General features: G+C 43.7%; 1 protein-coding gene and 1 long non-coding RNA gene across 3 annotated transcripts in view; both read right to left on the reverse strand.

Moving 5' to 3' along the window:
- Positions 1-14,047: 14,047 nt before the first annotated feature.
- Positions 14,048-21,077, reverse strand: part of Crk (CRK proto-oncogene, adaptor protein) — a 29,896-nt gene continuing 22,866 nt past the window's right edge. The window contains exon 3 of one of the 2 annotated variants that reach the window (XM_052194771.1): positions 14,048-16,727. In XM_052194771.1, the coding sequence (XP_052050731.1) occupies positions 16,590-16,727 (138 nt within the window). In that variant the 3' untranslated portion in view covers positions 14,048-16,589. The remainder of the gene's footprint in view (positions 16,728-21,077) is intronic. The other variant, XM_052194773.1, reaches the window with a different exon arrangement.
- LOC127693707 (uncharacterized) lies at positions 17,369-19,679 on the reverse strand. The gene is made up of 2 exons (XR_007979734.1): positions 18,772-19,679; positions 17,369-18,730 (listed from the first exon to the last, which is right to left on the reverse strand). It is a non-coding gene; the product is annotated as an uncharacterized LOC127693707 (long non-coding RNA).

A 21,077-nucleotide genomic window follows, 5' to 3' on the forward strand; every position in this document is an offset into this window, starting at 1 on the left:
GATTAAAGGCAGTGTGTCACCACTGTCCTGCCAAACCTTACTTTAAAAAAAATTTTTTTTTAAGATTTATTTTATTCATATGAGTATGCTGTTGCTGTCTTCATCAACAGAACCTTTAGAAGAGCAGTCAGAGCTCTTAACCACTGAACCATCTCTCCAGCCCCAAACCTTACTTTTTCAAAAATTATTTTATTTATGTACTCTGTAGCTGTTTTCAGACACACCAGAAGAGGGCATCAGATCCCATTACAGATGGTCGTGAGCCACCATGTGGTTGCTGGGAATTGAACTCAGGACCTGTGGAAGAGCAGTCAGTACTCTTAAACGCTGAGCCATCTCTCCAGCACCAAACCTTATTTTTTAAATGCTTTAACCTCTCCTTGTAGCCCACCACCTACCAGAGGTAGTGGAAAAGAAAGGATTTGGGGGTAAGGGGAGTGGACCTGTTTTAAAAGGTTCTTTGGAGCAACTCCCATTTGTGTTGTTTGGAAATGAGCAGTTCAGTTCACAGGTTAGCAGGCAGTGGCAGCTTGATCCACTCGCAAACACTTCACGGATACACCAGCAGGCCAGTTCGATAGAGTGGGACTGGCGACAGGAGTGACAGGTCAGCAGGAGGGACTCCAGGAGAAGTTCCTGGCTGTGCCTCTCTCAGGGAAGCAAAGATCAGTGAAGAAGTGAGACCCACAAGCACACAGCTGGCTGCACCAGCAAGCCAAGCTCCGTCTCACTCAGGAGTCCTATACATACCCTCCTGGCGTCACAAGTATCCTCCGCGCTGTGCCTCAGTCAGCCAGGGTCAGGCTGTAGCACACACCAGACATCTTCTGGTGCATTTCTCCCTATGGAGTCGTAACAAATGCAGCTCAACTACACAATGTAAGGCGAACCAATCCATGTGTGTTGTTAGCAAAGACTGCTTCTTCACGTGTCCTCCACCTGCTTGCTCTGCTTCTGCTTGTACTCCACGCATCTGCCTTACCCTTCACACCTGTGTCCACTTTAACGAAATGGTCCTTCCTGTGTTTCCACACCATCCGATCGACCGACCGACTTTCCAAGGACCCCTTAAGTTTCTGTTTCATGGCTTCACTAGTTTTTATATATTTTATATATTTATACGTTCATTCATACATTCTTCTTTTTTTTTTTTTGACACAGGATTTCTCTGTGTAGCCCTGGCTGTCGTGAAACTCAATACTGGCTATCCTGAAACTCAAACCAGACTGGCCTTGAACTCAGAGATCTGCCAGCTTCTGCATTAAGGCATAAGCCTCCATGCTCGCCTTAGGATGCACATGTTGAGCACGGCGCGTGGAGGACACGTGATGTCAGGAGGGTATAACTAGGACTCCACGGAGTGACAGAGACAGAGCTTGGCTTGCTGGTGCAACACTTGTGGGTCTCACATCTTCACTGATCTTCACTTCCCTGAGAGCGGCACAGCCGAGAACTTCTCCTGATGTCCCTTCTGCTGACTGCAGCATGTCACCCCATTGCTAACCCTACTCTACCAAATTTTTTTGTTTTGTTTGTCTTGTTTTTTGAAGCAGGGTTTCTCTGGGTAGCCAAAAGCAGAGATTCACTTGCCTTTGCCTCCTGGGTGCTGGGAATAAAAGCATGAGCCATCACCGCCCACTAAAGGATTTATTTTTTAATCACATGTTCGTGTGGCAGGGGTGTGCACATGCAATTGCAGGTGCCCAAAGAAGTCAGTTGCCCTGGAGCTGTCATGAGCCACCTGATGTGGGTACCAGGAACTGAACTCAGGTCTCTCTACCACTGCGCCATGATGTCTCCAGACACTATTAAATGTTCACATTTTATTATTAGTGTGTGTGTATGGGGCTGGAGAGATGGCTCAGCAGTTAAGAGCACTGACTGCTCTTCCTGAGTTCAAATCCCAGCAACCACATGGTGGCTCACAACCATCTGTAACTCCAGTTCCAAGGGATCCAATTGTCCTCTGTTTCCAACAGCACTGCCTGCATATATGCATTGCACACACACACACACACACACACACAGGCTAAACATTCATACACATAAAATGAAAATATCTTTTCGTTTTTAAACCAAACAACTCTGGTCAGCGAGGACTTTTCCTTGCTGGGTCATAGGTCCCTACTCACCAGTGGAGCTGTAGCTCTCCCACGAGGGACTGTGTCTTCTGCAGCCACACAGTCGGACGGTAGCTTGTTACCCCCATAAGGATGATGCCACTGTTGCAGGGGCAAGAACGTACTGACCCGTTAGTGTGGCACATAAAGTCCATGGCTGAGTAACACTACTGCAGGTAGTGTTGTCTCCAGCAGAAGCAAGGGATATTCCACCCTGTAGAAGCCAACAGAAAAGCTTTCTTTCAACTCAGCTTCCTGTCACTGTGTCCCAAATTCAAAGCTTGGCCACACCTTCTTTTTTTTCTTTTTTTTTTTAGAATTATTTATGTAGCTGTCTTCAGACACATCAGAAGAGGGCACCAGATCCCTTTACAGATGGTTGTGAGCCACCATGTGGTTGCTGGGAATTGAACTCAGGACCTCTGAAGTACATTCAGTGCTCTTAAGCACTGAGCCACGTCTCCAGCCCATCAACACCTTTTCAAATTTAATGCATCCCCTCATTCTTTTCTATTGATGTGCATGAATGTGTGCCCCGGCATGCATGTGGACGCTAGAGGGAAACCCATGAGAGTTAGTTCTCTCCTTTGATATGTGAGTCGCAGGGGTGGAACTCAATTTGTCAGACATCGTTACCTGCTGAACCATCTTGCTGGACTTCTCAACATGTTCTTACAAAGGCTGTGTGATTGCACCGGGTAGCCCAGGATAGACCAGGATGACCTTCCTGGAACTAACATTCAGATCACAGCAGTCCCATCTCTTCCTTCAGTAACATCCTTACAAATCTCAGGGATTGGGAGAGCTGTAGGCATCTTTGAGGAACATTATTCTGTCTATCCCAGTGTCACTAATAGATTTTTAGTAAACTGACAATACCACCATCACACCCAACATGATTTTGTTTGCTGTTCTGGAACTCACTCTGTAGACCAGGCTGGCCTCGAACTCAGAAATCCACCTCCCTCTGCCTCCCAAGTTCTGAGATTAAAGGTGTGCACCACCACTGCCTGGCCAAATTGGTTTAACTAACACATAAATAACATATCCTATTTTATGATTTAATGTTTTTGTTTAGTTTTGTTTTTCTTTTTGTTTGTTTGTTTTTTGGATTTTTGGTTTTTTCGAGACAGGGTTTCTCTGTGTAGCCCTGGCTGTCCTGGAACTCACTCTGTAGACCAGGCTGGCCTCGAACTCAGAGATCTGCCTGCTGCCTCTGCCTCCCAAGTGCTGGGATTACAGGTGTGTGCCACCACCACCACCACCACCGCCTGGCCTACATGTATCTTTTTTACCCACCCCCCCCACACCCCCCACCCCCACCCCCACCCCCCGGCCTACATGTATCTTTTTTAAATCATTTCAAGCACAGGAGTACACTGCAGCTGTCTTCAGACACACCATAAGAGGGCATCAGATCTTATTAGAGAAGGTTGTAAGTCACCGTGTGGTTGCTGGGAATTGAACTCAGGACCTCTGGAAGAGCAGACAGTGATCTTGACCGCTGAGTTATGTATCTTTATCTTTAAAGATTTTTATTTTTAGATTTTAATTTTATGGATGTTTGTTTGCATGCATGTATGTGCACCATGTGTGTGTCTGGTGCCTGCAGAAGTCAGAAAAGAGAGAAAATTCCCTGGAACTAGAGTTAATGGATGGTTGTGTGTTGCCATGTGGGCACCGGGAGTCAAACCCAGGAGCCCACTACAGGAGCAGAAAGTGCTCTTAACCTCTGAGCCATCTCTTTAGCCTGAATTTTTGTTGTTTGCTTTATGAGAGAGAGTCTCATTGTGAAGCCATCTGGCCTAGAACACACTTTGTAGACCAGGCTTGTAGACCAGGCTGGCTTTGAACTCAGAGATTCCCTATGACCTCTGCCCCACCCCCCACCCCCCACCCCCTCTCCCGTGTTGGGATTAAAAGCACAAACCACCACACCTAGCTCAACATTAAACTTCTGATCCTCCTGTGTCCACCTCCCTAACGATAGAATTAGCAGAGCCTGCTAGTGAAAAGCTTTAATCCCAGCATTTCAGAGGCAGCTCTCTCACGAGTCTGAGGCAGCCTGATAATAGAGAGGGCTATGTAGTGAGACCCTGTCTTGAAACAATAAAAAACACACTGCCTCCTAAACCAACAATAAACAAATCAAACCAGCCTTCCTCCCCTCCAACAATCCTGGGATTACAGGATTACATAACCAGGCCCAGTTTCTGTAGGATGGGGGTCTCATCCAAGGTCTCTGGTATGCTGGGCAACACTCGACGTCTCAAGTGCATTCACTGCTCAACGAACACCATGTTCATGGTAAGGTCAGATTGGTTGATTTCTTTGTGCAGTACTGGGCACATGGTAGGCACGCTCAGCGTCACTGGACTGTGTCCCCTGCCCTCACTGAGGCACAGCTCGAATCACACCATTCATTTACAAAGTGTTTAGTACATAAACTGGCACACAGTTGTGAGCTAATTTTAGATTATTTCTAATACTCCAGAGGCCTTTGGTTTGGCTGGATTTTCTTAGTGTCCAAGAGGCTGAGGCAACAAGGTTGCCATGAGTTAACGGAAAACCCAGGCTACATATGTGAACATGTGAGAGTTTTATGTCCAAAAATACTACTAAAAATACAACTACTAGGTGTTTAGATGGCTAACTGGGTGCCTGCTGCCAAACAATATGAATTTGAGCCCCGGGGCACACAGCTGGAGAGCTGAGTTCAGAGTTGTCCTTTGATTCACGAGCACGCCATGGCACGCCTGTCACACACAGAGACACAAAATGAAACAGAGATTGAAAGAATACATCTAGTGGCACATGCCTTTAGTCCCAGAATATGGGAGGCAGACTCAGGCAGATCTCTGAGTTTGAGGACAGTAGGTCTACACAGAAAATCTAGGGTACTTAGGGCTATGCAGTTAAACCCTGGCCAGATAGACAGACAGACAGGCAAACACACACACACACACACATACACACACACACCACATACATGAATGGATGAATAGACAGACAAGACCCTGCTTTATCAGTCTTCGGCATTTGCCCTAAGGAATCTAAATGCTAACACGGATACTTGGACATAAATGTTCATTGCCACTCTACTCTTGAAGCAAGGAGGAATCAACCTAGGTGTCCATGAATAGACACATGGATGTGAAAATGTGCTACATACATACAATAAAGACAACCATAAAGAAAAATGAAATTTGGGCTGGAGCAGTGGCTCAATGGCTAAGAAAATGCAGCTCTTTCAGAGGACCCGAGCTCAGTTCCTAGCATCTCTGTCAAGCAGATCACAATTGCCTGTAACTTCAGCTCCAGGGAACCAAACGCCCTTGTCTGGACTCTGTAGGCATCTACACACACACACACACACACACACACACACACACAAATTTAAAAGGATGAAGTTTACGGGAATATGCATGAAACTGGAAATTACTGAGGTGACCCAAACTGAGAAAGACAAATATAGCAGGTTCTCTCTCATGTGGATCCGATCCCAGTTTTTTTTTTCCCCCAAGGCAGGGTTTCTCTCTGTAGTCCTGGCTGTCCTGGAACTCACTCTATAGACCAGGCTGGTCTCGAACTCAGAAATCACCTGCCTCTGCCTCCCAAGTGCTGGCATTAAAGGAGTGCGTCACCACTGCCTGGCCCGATCCCAGCTTTTAATTTTAAAGCATGTGTATTTATTTGGAGGCAAGTATTGCGAGAGATTATAAAACTGGAAGGGGGTCCATGGGAGGTGAGAGAGGTTTTGGGAAAGGAGGGCTCTAGTAGTTTGAATGAAGAAGGTTCCCCATAGTCTCTCTGTTTGGAGAGATTTAGCTGAGGAAACACATTGAACAGAAAAGAACAAGTAAAAGATAATAATCAGGCTCTCTAACAACTATGATTTCTTTTTTAAGTAGTAGATATTCTAGTTCTGCTCACTGCCACGTGGCTTATGAATACCACTCTTGGATTTTTTTTTAATTATTTATTTTATGTTTAAGAGTACACTGTACCTGTCTTCAGCCATATCGAATGCCATTACAGTTGGTTGTGAGCCATCACGTGGTTGCTAGGAATTAAACTCAAGAACAGTCAGTGCTTTTAACCACTGAGCCATCTCTCCAGCCCACATCATCCATTCTTTAAACCAGGATCTCACTATGTAGTCCCTGAACTCCAGCCCTGGCTAAAGCGAGACTGCATTGAAACAAACAAACAAACAAAAAAACAAAAAACAAAAAAAAACAAAACAAAAAAACAAAAAAAAAAAAACCCCAAAGAGCAAAACCTGTACTAGATGGTATGCTTTGATTCTAGTGGAAGATGCCCACGCGTAACTTAATTCATTCCTTTGTCGTGTTCTTTGTGTCATCAACACATGACTCTCGATTGCATTTGGGACCCTGGCTCAGGTCAGTTCTACCAATGCACCTTGGCATTAATATGGTCACGCCCTTAGCTCTCACATAGATGGGATTCGCTAGAAAGTTGGGATCACTAGAAGTAGAATGTCCTGTTACTGTGCCGCTCGCTGCCTACATGTCAAGGCATACCAAAAGACCTAAATCATAACAGAAGAGGTACTGCGTGTGCGTTTGCCTGTGAACCCTGTGTCTATTGCCTGGAGAGGCCGGAAGAGGGCGTTGAGTCCCTGTAATGGGAGCTCCAGAGTTCTGAGCTGCTATGTGGGTGCTGGGAACGGAATCTAGGTCCTCTGCAAGAACAGCGAGGTTAACCACTTGGCCTCCTCTTCAACCCAGAATCATATTTTGAATATATTAAGTAATTTCTGTTGGGAGAATCCTTTTGTAAGATGTTTCTATCCTTCCTGGCTTATCTAAGGCATTTTCTGATTGGGTTAATAGAAAGCAGAACAGCCAATAGGTAGGCAGGAGTGGGTAGAAGAGACTTCGAGGGAGGGAGGAACTCTGGGAAGGACTCAGATGTGTGGGGAATTCGCCTAGCCGACCCGGGAGAAGGAAGAGGTGTGGAGACTGTGAAGGAAAAGTAAAGAGCCGCTTTGGCGGAACGTAGATTACACTAAACCGGTTAACTGGCTCCTCAGAGAAAAACGTTATAAATGGCGTCCAACGTGAGGGCACGTATATCCAAGCTTAGAGCCCGAGAAAAGTTCCAGATGGAAGGCGATGGAAATCCAAACTTAGGCATTGGGGAAGCCAGGCATTAAAGCCGTGGAAGCGCCTGGGACGGTGGGGAACAGATGTGGCTTCCGAGCGACCCACTCTCGCAGGTGTACAGAGGAGCGACCCAGTCTCGCAGGTGTACAGAGGTGTGGCTCCTTTAAGATGCCCTGCTGTGCGGGCGGTGAGCAGCCAATGCAGGGTTAGGTGGCAAAAACTACATAGACAGGAAACACTCGAATAGCCACTGCAGCAGGGAACAAGTACTTCCCGGAAAAAGGGCAGAGTCAGTGTCCCTAGCGGGCAGGTTTGGGAGTGGACTGCCTCTTCCTGTCAAGTCAGTGGAGGCCGTGGGGCTGGCCCTTTAAGGCTTGGATCACATGGTCAGACAATGGCTGCAGGCATGCAGAAAGCCAGGTCCAGACCAAGAAAACCTTTGAACAGGTACAGTATACTTGAAAATATGTTTAGGTGCTGAAGAAAGAAACTGGGTATAAACAATCATACAAAGGAATAATTAGTTTTTAAATAAAAGTAAAGTCTCCAAAGAAAGGAGAAATCTTTTGAAAGGTGCATAGATGCTACAGAAACTGAATCATAGAATTGCTGAGTTTGAATATAAAAAGCAAAGTCTACGAAGGGACAGAGAGAAAGAGAAACAAGTAAAAATGTTCTATAAATGTGTATAAAGTCTTCAAAGACAGGAGAGCAAAAGGGAAATAAAGATATTTTGTAAATGTATATAAAAGCAAAGTCTCTGAAGGAAGGAGTTAGAGATTAAAAAGAATATTTTAAAAAGAGAGAAAGAGTATTTTCTGTGTTTAAAAAATGGAAAACACGGGCTGGAGAGAAGTCCTGAGTTCAATTCCTAGCACCCCTATGGTGGCTCCCAACCATCTATAATGGAATCCAATGCCCTCTTTGGATGTGTCTAAAGACAACAACAGTATACTTACATATATAAAAATTTTTTTTCAAGACAGGGTTTCTCTGTATAGCCCTGGCTGTCTTGGAACTCGCTTTGTAGACCAGGCTGGCCTCGAACTCAGAAATCTGCCTGCCTCTACCTCCCAAGTGCTGGGATTTTAAAGGCATGTGCCACCACTGCCCGGCATAAAGGAGTTTTTTTGGGTTTTTTGTTTTATAGTTTTTCTTTCTTTTCTTTTCTTTCTTTTTCTTTCTTTCTTTCTTTCTTTCTTTCTTTCTTTCTTTCTTTCTTTCTTTCTTTCTTTCTTTCTTTCTTTCTTTCTTTCTTTCTTTTTTTTGGTAGTGGTGGTGGTTTTTGAAGACAGGGTTTCTCTGTATAGCCCTGGCTGTCCTGGAACTCACTCTGTAGACCAGGCTGGCCTTGAACTCAGAAATCCACTTGTCTCTGCCTCCAAGGTGCTGGCATTAAAGGTGTGTGCCACCACTGCCCGGCATAAAAATGTAAAAACTGGAAAACACAATGACAGAAGGCATTTGGGTCCCGTATAATTTGTTTTGATTATAAGCATACAAATAATTGTATTCAGTAATGATCACAGTTCTTTATAACCTCTCTAAGAAAAATCAGAATAAGGCAGACTTAGATAAGGGAAGATCTAAGGAATAGATTACTAGATTAAAGTCCATAGAACAGAAATTATAGAATTCCTTAAATCAGAATAATGAAGCATCAGATAAATCCAATCTAAAGCCTATGGTGCCACCTTGTGACACCATTTCGTGTGCCATTTCGGAATGGCAACCTATAGAGATGCAATATTCTGAATAAAGACTATTGATTATGTTTAATGTTGCCATCTTAGAGCATTGCCATCTAATAGCTTATATGTTTCCTTTTGTACAGTGTGAAGTTTTAAAATATGTGTATGTCTTAATACATCATACAATTGATTCCTCTTCAGGATTTCAAGAGGCTTTTGACTTAAGCACTAAAAAGGATGACTCTGAGATTGTATATTTATTAGAGTTGGTGGCTATCTTGGAGATGCCTTTGCATTTTGAAGCTGATGATGTCCTGGCATATGTATCCATTAAATTTTTTTTAGACATTATGGCATAGAACATATTACAGATATATCTTATAACCCTACAGATGAAACAACTATAAAAAAGATCTAACTACAGCTTGAAGAAGATGCTCATAGAACAGGAGCAGGATACAAGATCTCCCAGAGATAGATTAAATAATACTTTATTGACTTCAAAATTTTTAACTGTCAATGAGACAGGTAGCACAGTTGTTGGAAAGCACTGGATTTTAGAAAGGACTGCTGAGCTGAATCGGCCTTTCTATGTGGTACGCTCAGATGGGAAGTCAGGAAGCGTGCTGCATTGAGGGACAGCTTATACCTTGGTTTCATCAGAAAGTGAAAAGCTGTGGCTTCCTCCAAAATGAATAAAGATCAGATCAGACTGGGGTGGGGGAGACCTCCTGAAGCCATGACTGCAAACAGCAAGAAACCCAAAAGAACGAAACAAGGGACATGGCTGCTGACCCCTCTGCATGGGGACAGCCCTGGGACTGCCAAGACATGCAGCAGTGTGGCTAGACAGACAGACTCACAAAGTGTGATGTCTTTCACTTGCTCAAAGAGCAGAGAGCTACCTTCAGCTGACTTGTGCACACAGAACATTCCACACACGTGTTAATGCAGAAATATGTATTATCTTTAAAAGTTTGTGCTTTCAGCGCAAAAGGGCCAGACACCAATGAAGACAAGTAGCCCAGGTGATCCAGCCTCACACACTGCCTCAATAGCTGTTTCCTCAAAAATCTACATCCAGGAAAACTTCAAAATGGCTAAGATGGTCCAGCCCCACACATTGTCCCAGCCAGGACTTCAGTTAAGCCCTGCACGTCTCCACCAGACAGAGACTGGACAGCAAAAATGATACAGCTAGCTTTCCCAGGAACTGGGCATTATCCCAATTTTCATAGGATTCCTCAAAGGATGCCATTGCCCTCCAGACAGCAGTAAGCAGGCTTAAAAGAATGATGTCCCCATTTCCAAGAGGTGGGGTGGGTGGTTTTGGGTCGTTGATTGGGTGGCAGATGTCACCATTTAGGGAGATTGGCCATAAGTTGTTAATGGTCTTGGTTCAGGAAGAAACAAATAAAGGAGATCTCTTTCAGGGCTCTCTCTCTCTCTCTCTCTCTCTCTCTCTCTCTCTCTCTCTCTCTCTCTCTCTGTCTCTCTCTCTCTTCTGTCATTTTTCTCCTATCCAGTGTTTGGGGGAAGAGGGGATGAAAAGGAAAATGGGGGGAATGATGCAATGAAAGGGTAGATTATTCAATCTGCTTTTTAAAAACAGATTTTCTTTATATGAGTACACTGTAGCCGTATTCAGACATCCCAGAAGAGGGTATCTGATTTCATTACAGATGGTTATTAGCCACCATATGGTTTCTGGGAATTGAATTCAGAACCGCCGAGTCATCTCTCCAGTCCTATTCAATCTACTTTTAGACTAAAAATCAACTACTAGACTCAAGCAGTTTACATTGGTATGATTTTTTTTTTTTTTTTTGATTTGGTTTTTCGAGACAGGGTTTTTCTGTGTAGCCCTGGCTGTCCTGGAACTCTATAGACCAGGCTCGCCTCTAACTCAGAAACCCGCCTGCCTCTGCCTCCCAGAGTGCTGGGATTACAGGTGTGCACCACCACCTCCCTGCCTGTAGATGTCTTCAAAGTAAAATAGTAAATAGCTAGAAACAAGCAACGTTTGCCTGTTCAGATATACTTTAGATAGATGGTCTTCAAACATGACAAAGTTAGTCACCAAACAATAAACTGCCCTTGCCTCACCAGCTGACAGCATGCTGTCCAAAGTTTGGATAATCAGAATATGGAGGAAGTCGACTGCCAAACTCTGCCAAGACAAGGTAAGCTAGTCCTTCAGTACTCATGCTTCACAGATAAATCTGTCAGATACTCTGGGCTTGTAGGCCAAAGATAGATGCTCCAGCATTACAGAAGAACCTTGGGTGACTGTCCTGACAGCCAGCAGTCTGTCATTCCTAGTTTTGGAAGCAGCTCACTCTGTACTTCCTGTTTACTCAGGTAATGTTTTTCCTTCTCAGGTCTCTGATGGGACTGAAGCCTGGATAGTCTCACATTAAGCTTAAGTTGTTTAGGATTTAAGAAAATGTTTCAAGGTCTAAAAAGATGTTTTTAGGTTGATAAATACGAGTCATGATAGAAAGTGATTTAGATACAGAACTTTGGACTCACCAAGATATGGTAATGTAGTGTTTTCTTCAAGTTGCCAAGTATACAGGGACTGGATATTGCAAATGTAAATTCTTACCTGATATTTTCTGTAATTTTTCTTATTGTATGTAGTTTATTGGTGTTAGAAAAAGACCCTTTTATTGGACTAAAAGGGGGAGATATTGGGAGAATCTTTTTGTAAGATGTTTCTGTCCTTTCTTACCTAAGGCCTTTTTTTGACTGGTTTAATAAAGAGCTGAACAGCTAATAGCTAGGCAGGAAGGGATATGCAGGACTTCCAGGGAGAGAGAGGAACTCTGGGAAGGAGTCAGATGCAGGGTGATTAGACAGCCAGACACAGAGGAAGGAATGGGTGCTGGCACTGAAGAAGAGGTAACAAGCCACGTGGCAGAAGGTAGATGAGTATAAACAGGTTCATTAGGTTGTACAAGCTGGTAGGGAACAAGGCAGCTAAGGCCAGCCTTTTACAATTTATAACAGGTCTGTGTCATTCTTCAGGAGCTGGCATCCCTGGGAGTCATGCTATCTATTTCCTTATAGTGTTATAGAACAGAGTATGCTGGACATGACCCTGATGCTTTGTGGAATGGGACTTGGACTTTTTGAATGTGGCTAAAGCTGAAAACTCAAAAATGATACAAGCCAGTAAAGACTCACTATATGTATAATAAAGGATCACGTAAGTAGATGTGGCTGAACTTCCAGAGTACCAAGGATGCCAGGGAAGCAGCTGAGGCGCCTTCTGTCTCCAGCACACCTGTGGTGGTTCGAATAGGAATGGCTCCATAGACTCATGTGTTTAAAAGCTTGGCCCATAGAGAGTGACACTATTAGGAGGTGTGGCCTTGTTGTAGGAAGTGTGCCATCGTGGAGGCTGGGTTTAAGGTCTCAGATTCTCAAAGCAGTTAAGTAGGTAGTCTGTCTCTTGTGGCCTGCAGATCAAGATGTAGAACTCTCAGCTCCTTCTCCAGCACCATGTCTGCTTGCTTGCAATCATGCTAATAGCCCCAAATAAATGTTTTCTAAGAGTTGCTGTGGTCGTGTTGTCTCTTCACAGCAATAGAAACCCTAAGACAACTCCATATGAGGGAAACATTCAACACTTCTATGGTTTTGTAGTGCTGGGAGCTGAACCCATGACCATTGGTGTTGGGCACCTACTCTTCCTTTGAGGCCCAATGTCAGCCCTCAGCAACTAATTCCTGGGAGGTGATGAAAATGTAAGAAACTGAAATTGTACTTGTGTTGTTGGAGTTGTTATAATTGAGCTAAGCAATCACAAAGATGGTACGTAAGCAGCATAGGATGCTGGTGGTACACTCCTTTAATCCCAGTGCTTGAGAGGAAGACACAGGTGGGTATCTGTGAGCTCGAGGCCAGCCTGGTCTACCAAAAGAGTTCCAAGACAGTCAGAGCTACACAGAGGAACCCTGTCTTGTGGGGCTGGGGCGCGGGTACCATTTGAAAGGAGCATTGCGAAGGTAAATGGGATTTGAGAACATCTCTTAGGGCAAGAGTCCATGCTAAGGTTGTGTGAATGTGTGGACGGGAGCTGACCATGGGCAAAGCTGAAGGAGACTGGCTGTGGGGAATGAGCAATCGATCCTAGCTCACTTTACAGCATGTGTGGAGGAGGCAGAGCTCCTGCAGTTCCCACCCCAATATCTGAGCCTCTTCCCACCTTTTCTCCTACACAGGTACCCCTCCACATGAAGTTTCCTGAGCTAGACATGGGCTGTGTAAACACTGAGGCTATGTAAAGGAACCCAACATTCCACATAGTAAAGCGCTGGGCAGTTTATTTTGTCAAAAGCTGAAATACACTTTCCACTTTGCATACGCCAAAGCTGGACTCCCCCTAGAGGAGTCAGCTTCCCTGAGCACTACACCAATACACGTCTCCGTCTGTGGCAGCCACCAGGAGGCTGAGTTTGAGTCTAAGGCAGATATCATATAGGCAATAATAGATAAAATTTGTCTGTTATGTATTTAGTAGACAGGGGTCTTGCTAAGTTGCCCAAGCTGACCTTGAACTCCTGGGTTCAAGAAATCCCACAGCTTCAGAAGTACTGGAATAACCAGTACAGGCCACAGACCTTGAAACTTCAACTACAGCTCCCAATACTAGAGTGAATAGAGTTAATTTGGAGTACACGCACACTCTCTGGGGACGGCTGGCATGAACACACGGAAATGTATGATCTCTGCTGTTATTCTTACCCCTATGACCTTCCCTGAGCATTTGCTATTTATATTAAAAAGGAAAAATGAATGGAGTCTCCACACCAGCATTCTAGCAGGAGGCTGTCTAAAGCTCACAGAGTTCCCTATCACACTGCCATTTCCAGGCGAGCCTGGTGCTCTCTGTTCACAACGTGCTTCCTTTATATCCCACATGATTTTCTTTGTGTTCCCTCTCAGTAGTGTCACATTTCCTAGAGATCCCACAGCACACCCACCATGTATGTCACAGTTTACTTTGACCACTAATGGACGTCACACGCCTTCTATATCTTAAAAACACAAAACTCACTTTTGTGAAAAATATTTCAAGATGACTTTCTCCAAAAGATCACTAAGCCAAACATTTGGCCATACTTTTATTTACTACATATACTATAAACATATACAATACATGCTACAAAAAAAAAAAACATTTTTTAAAAATTAACTGTCAAGAAAGTGTATAGTGTTATAATACAATGGCACATGTTCATATTTTATTTCAAATTGGTTTGCTTATCACCCATTTCAAACCATTAATAGTGAAATGTTACTTGTGGAAAATTAAAATTATCTATTTGCAATATTAATAAACAATTTCAACAAATTAATAAGAATTAACCATGTCAAACATTAGTATCCAAAACCGGGTCCTTGCAGAAGTGATTATATAAAACATAGCAGCCAATTTCATTTACTTTGCTCTGTGACAATGTACATATGCGTCTGACTAGGATTATAGCACTGGCTATTTTTGGAAGATATTTTTAAGAAGTCCTTTGATCTCTTGAGGTCCAGTAACTGCTACACCCAGCCAAATCCAACCAAACAGGTTATGTAATGGCTCTGAACAACTCATTGCTGAGGCGTTCTTATGACTCATGTAGAACTGCATACCCCATTACCACCACATAATGGAGAGACAAGCCAGTGTCAGAGGCAAAGGCAAAAGAAAACATCAACATTCAAATCAGTCGTGACATGATTCTCTAAAAATGTTTTAGATGCCATAATTTCAGGAACCAGGAACAGATTTTTTTTTTTGGAAACAAGGTCTCACTTTGTAACTGTCCTGGAAGTAGCTCTGTAGAACAGGTTGGTCTTGAACTCAGAGATCTCCTTGCCTTTGTCTCCCAAGGGCTGGGACTAAAGACATTCGCCAACACACATGGCTTAGGTAAACAGGATTTAATGTGCATTTGGATTTACAGAATCTATGCTAACTGAAAACTGAAACAAGCAGTCAGGTGGAATATGTCCGGTGCTACAACCTGTCCATTCAGTATCAGGGAGCACCTATTATGAGCTCAGCACTGGGCCAACATCTCTAAAATGGAGAATTACTGTTTTTGTCAAGCTAGAGTGAGGTAAAAAGTATATTAAATTAGCATCAACTCATTAAGTCTGCCTGTGGTAATGGATGCAATCCTATGCCAACTGGCTTCCCCGGGCCATATAGCAAGCTTCTGCACTCTGCTCATTCTTACATACAAAATCTCTACACATGTGCTCAGTCACTGCAATGACAGGATTTGGTATATGTTCAATGAATGCAAATTCATCATATTAATCTATACAGAACAACTAAGAAGGTACATTATTTTTCTAAAATGAGGTTCAAAGCAAGTATAAGGTGTTTCTATTGGTCACCTACACCAGAGACCAGCAAGTGCCTTTGTCACCTGAAAGTCTCCTGTTACAGTCTAAAGAAACCCCAGAGGCCTCGTCTCTGGAGCATCTGACCCCATGTAAGTCATTCCACACCTTAAAGGGCTTGTGAACTAAATCTGGACAAAGGCGAGCCTAAATGAAGGTGATTTATAATGCCATATACTTCAAGGACTATTTTGGCCATGTAAAATGATACATAATTATGAGAAACAGTTTTCAAAGTACCAATCCTACCCCAAATGCATAGAATTCCAACCTGCCTTTTATACAACTTGCACATGATGCAGAGGGCAAAGTTTGGCCCTTGATACCTTCTATAGGATACAATAAGTGATTGGTCCTTCCACTCCAAGTTACAATCTGAGAACTCTAAGCATCCCGTTAAAAAACTAGCAATAAGGAAACATGGCCCTGCCAGATCTGTCCCATCAGTAATGTGTCTTTAGCTGTTGTAGCAGTGTGAACCTACGATGCCCCCTTGGGGGAAGGCAGAGCTGGGAGTTTATCCACTGAGTGAATCCAATACTGGCTTAAAGCTATGCACTGAATAAAGTGCTCTGTACATCCTGCTTCTCATCTGGAATGAAGATATACACTATCCTAAGAACCAAGTCACTTATAGGGACAGGGGAGGAGAGCAACAGGGAAAGAATCCAAGAAAAAAAATCCAAGGAAGACAAATGCCTCTAGTAGTGTTCTCAGAATCCTCAGGATTTGAAATGTCAGAATGAGTCATACAATGGTCATGGTCCATAAACACAAATGCAACCCCACTGGGTAATATTCACACAGTGCAGGATTACTTCATGGGAGTGGGGGAAACAGTCTGCTGCCGTTTGACAGTTTGGATTCAGAAGGAAAACAGAACCTCTGAAGAAATCAGGGTCAGCAGTGGGTTAACATTCTTTTCCTGCCCATCAGCTTTCCACGGGTTGATCTGCTTTGCCCAAGAGAAAAGAGGCAATGTATTTACGTCTTCTCATATAGGCACGGCCGCTACCACCTAAAACTGCCAACTCAGAAGTTAACCACACAAGCCCTCCGGTTTCGTACCCTGAATATGGTAAATATGAGTGAGAATGGGGTAATTCAGTCTTAAAAAGATCACAGGTAACAGAATGCTTATAGAAACTAGACTGCTCTTGACACCTGTAAGAAAATTGTATAGATGGCAATTGGGGGGAAAAAAGAGATTGTTCCCATCTGTCAGCAAACTGTCCTCAGCTGAAGTCCTCATCGGGATTCTGTTGATCCAGCAGACGGACATGTGTGAATGGGAAGTGACCACGTTTGCCATTACACTCCCCTTCCCACTGACCACTCACATTAATCTTCGTAACCTTTACCAGCTCACCGACCTGCAGGACGAGAATAAGGAGAGCACTTTATTTCCAGTTAAGAATGCAAGGTGAAAATCTCCATCTATGCTAGGCATACCCTGCCCACGTGATTGCTCTAGGGCTGATGTTATAGAAATAGCTACTCGCTACCTCCCCAGCCCCAGCCCCAGCCCCAGCCCCCAGTCTGGTTAACTTGTGGTTAATGCAGGCAAAAAGAAGGAGTGGAGTTAGCAATGAAAAAAGACACTGAGAATACAGAAGGTAACAAGGACCCTCTCTGCAAACCTCAGCATGTCTAGATGAGCTAACAGTCTTCTCTGTTCTACTATCCTTAGCAACCCCCACCCCTCCCACAACATCTGGCTTAGGGGATATAAAGCCTGGCCCTCCTGGGCATATGTGGCAGCATGCCTGGCCCTATCCTAGGACAACTCTCTCATGCGCACTGTGGCTGTCACTGCTAGCACAGCAGAAGCCAGCCACAGCAAGCATACTGCATTCGAACCCTACTGTCTCTCAGCCAAGGCCAAGCATCTAACAGAAGGAACAGGCCAGAGCTCCAAATCCTCTCAGCTCCCCGCAAATGTTACCTCTCTCACATCTAGTAGTTGACTTGCTGTTCCTTAAACTGGCACATATTTATTACCCAATTGGGGACTAAAAAAAAAAAAAATCCACTAACTACTACAGCTATTGCCAGCTAACTATCACCGCTTCCACTTATAAAATGTCCCTTGCGGGGCTGGAGAGATGGCTCAGTGGTTAAGAGCATTGACTGCTCTTTTGAGTTAAATCCCCAGCAACCACATGGTGGCTCACAACCATCTGTAATGAGATATGATGCCCTCTTCTGGGGTGTCTGAAGACAGCTACAGTGTATTCATATAATAAAATAAATTAATCTTAAAAAAAAAGTCCCTTGTGAAATCAAATATAAAGTTTTAACAGGATATACCTCTGTCCTACCACAAACCTAAGACACGGTTGGTATGACAAATGAATTCATTGAGGCAAAAGACTGAACAATAATTCAAACACAACAAAAAGACCCTGAATAAAAAGCAAGATGACCAGGACTGGAGAGACAGCTGAGTGGTAAAGAGCACTGACTACTCTTCCAGGGGTCCTGAGTTCAATTCCCAGCAACCACATGGTGGCTCACAACCATCCGTAATGGAATCCAATGCCATCTTCTGGTGTGTTTGAAGACCACTACAGTGTACCCATACAAATTAAAACAAAACAAGATGACCACTCCTTGTTACTCGAGTTTTACACAGAGCACTTCATGTGTATTGAGTGCATTTGAGTATTCTACAGATCTTCATTTCTTTTTTCTTTTTTGGTTTTTCAAGACAGGGTTTTTCTGTGTAGCCCCCGGCTGTCCTGGAACTCACTCTGTAGACCAGGCTGGCCTCAAACTCAGAAATCCACCTGCCTCTGCCTCCCAGGTGCCAGGATTACAGGTGTGCGCCACCACTACCTGGCTTAGATCTTAATTTCCAATTCTCACAATAAATCTCCAAGATAACATTTTGATTTTATAGAAAAGGTGGAGGATTAGGACAATTATGACCTTTACACAGCTAATGACTTAAAATCAGAATTATCTGATACCAACACTCGTGGTGCTATTAGATGGGGAACTTGGAAGCTCAGCTGTAGCAGGCTTCAGGAATGCTCAAGCATCTCTCTCGTAGTCACTGGTCAATGCCAACTCATATGAAGGCCAGGGATCACCTATAGAACTAGTCTCATCTCACTAACGGGGAAAATTCTTGCTTACTGCTCTGTCTGTAATTTCTACAAGGAAAAATATGAAAACCACAAAGGACTGATGTGGTTGTTTAGATAACAGAAAAACAAAGCAGACCAGCGGGGAGTAATGGAAATGAAGGGTAAGATACAGAGGATAAAAAAGTTAGCAGCTCCAACTGCCAGAGCCATGAGGGCCAGGGCCACACAAGGCGGGTGAGGCCTGCAGATACCACGGTCCCCAGGCCTGTACCCTTTGGCAATCACTCAGCTCATCCTAATACCCAAGGGTGCTGACTCTGGCCACCACAGATTGTTAAGTCAAGGACCCAGGACATCCACGTGAATTTTTCCTTGCTAGTGAGAGTGATCTAAGGCTGGTGCAGCTCCACAGCATGGCATGGCGTGCACATGGCCCTCAACGAAGGACACGAGCATGCTGGAGTTGTTTTATACGTTAACAAGCGACTACACATCAGTAAGAAGGGGGAGGGCTATCAGTCAACAATCAGCCCATCTATCCTCAGGCCTTTTCTCCTTTAAAGAAAATGGGGCCAGAGGCTACTAGAATTGTGTACACCACACAGCAAACCTTTGGACAAACCAGACACCTTTTTCTCCCTTTCCTTTATTCTTGTTATGTGTGTGTGGTTTTGTTTAACTTTATTCTGAGGCAGGTTCTCCTTACTTATATAGGCTAGCCCCAATTTCACAGAGCTGTCTGTGTCTACCACCCAAATTCTGGGATGAAAGGTGTTTGCTACTAAGCCTGGTCTTAGAGCCATCTTTATGATATAAATTCTCAAGGTGGTGGCATATACCTTTAATCCCAGTTAGTTAGTGACAGGTAGATATGAGTTTGAAGCCAGGCATGTCTACAGAACAAGTTCTAGAAAAGCCAAGGCAGGCTGGAAAGATGACTTAGCGGTTAAGAGCACTGACTGCTCTTCCAGAGGTCCTGAGTTCAAATCCCAGCAACTACATGGTGGCTCACAACCATCCATAAAAGTGACTTGATGCCCTCCTCTGGTGTGTCTGAAGACAGCTACAGCGTACTTAGATATAATAATATGAGCAGGGCCGACCAGAGAGAGCAGAGGTCCTGAATTCAAATTCCCAGCAACCACATGATGGCTCACAACTATCAGTACAGCTACAGTGTACTCATATACATAAAATAAATAAATTTTAAAAAGAAAAAAAAAGAAAGAAAGAAAGAAAGAAAAAAGGAAGGAAGGAAGGAAGGAAGGAAAGAAAGAGAGGGAGAGAGAGAGAGAGAAAGAAAGAAAGAAAGAAAGAAAGAAAGAAAGAAAGAAAGAAAGAAAGAAAGAAAGAAAGAAAGAAAGAAAGAAAGAAAAGCCAGGGCTACTACAGAAACCCTCTCAGAAAGAAAAAGATAAAGATTCTCCTGGATCTATGATGTAAAGAAGACTCGTATCTTAATCTTAAATATAAAATTTGCTTTTTAAACACCTAAGTTCTTAGTAGAGAGATCAAACCATCAGGAGCTAAAAGAAAAAGATGAAATACTATAATTTTTAAATGGACCTATAAGGGCATGTAAGCAGTTAGCTGGGCTAATAAAACTCCCTAAGGCGGCTGTCAACTACAAATTCTTAAAAAGACATTACTAAAATAAATAACCCTTTGTGCTTCTAGGATGTCCTCTTGAAATGTTCACAGTACCTGGAGGCCCTTGAGGGCAAGGACAAAAGCAAGAGAGAATGTGACTAACCTTAGAAGGGCAGGGCTGTCGCTGAAGCCCATGAGACAGGTCTCCCTGCAGTTTTGGGGGAGAAGGGCAACTGTTGATTCTGGGGCATCGCTGTCTGAGAAAGCCAGGGCTATGTATATCCTTCTCCTGTTGGACATCAGCTCACTAAAGCATGGTTTTAAAGGGAGGTCAAGCCTTTAATCCCAGCACTTGGGAGGCAGAGGCAGGCGGATTTCTGAGTTCCGAGTTCCAGGACAGCCACGGTTACACAGAGAAACCCTGTCTTGAAAAACCAAAAAAAAAAAAAAAAAGCCGGGGGCAGTGGTGGCGCACGCCTGTAATCCCAGCACTTGGGAGGCAGAGGCAGGCGGATTTCTGAGTTCGAGGGCCAGCCTGGTCTACAGAGTGAGTTCCAGGACAGCCAGAGCCATACAGAGAAACCCTGTCTCGATAAAACCAAAAATCAAAAAGAAAAAAAGAAAGAAAAGGAGGTCAAATGCTACACACTTTCCTTAGTCTAGCTTTCCCACGATGACAAGGCTGATCATGCACTCATACAGCCTCTCAATTCTGGGATTACACCTGTGCACCATATCCACTTTATACTGTTCTATTTTTTGTCTGTTTAAAATAGGGTGTTACTATGTAGCCCTGGCTGACTGGCCTGGAATTCACTACGTAAGGCTGTCTTCCAACTCAAGAGATCCTCCTGCCTTTGTTTGCCATAAGTGCAAAAGTATCTGTCCAAGAAGTGCTACAAATTTTTTGTTTTTCTTTCTTGAACTTGGTCTCACTATTGATTCTCTGAGGGCCTGGTGCTTGCTTTGCTGACCAGGCTAAATCTGCAAATTACCCTCCTTTATCTGCAGGTTGTGCTGATGTTATGGATATAGGACATA

This window comes from Apodemus sylvaticus, chromosome 10 (genome assembly GCF_947179515.1).
Source record: "Apodemus sylvaticus chromosome 10, mApoSyl1.1, whole genome shotgun sequence".
NCBI lineage: Eukaryota > Metazoa > Chordata > Mammalia > Rodentia > Muridae > Apodemus > Apodemus sylvaticus.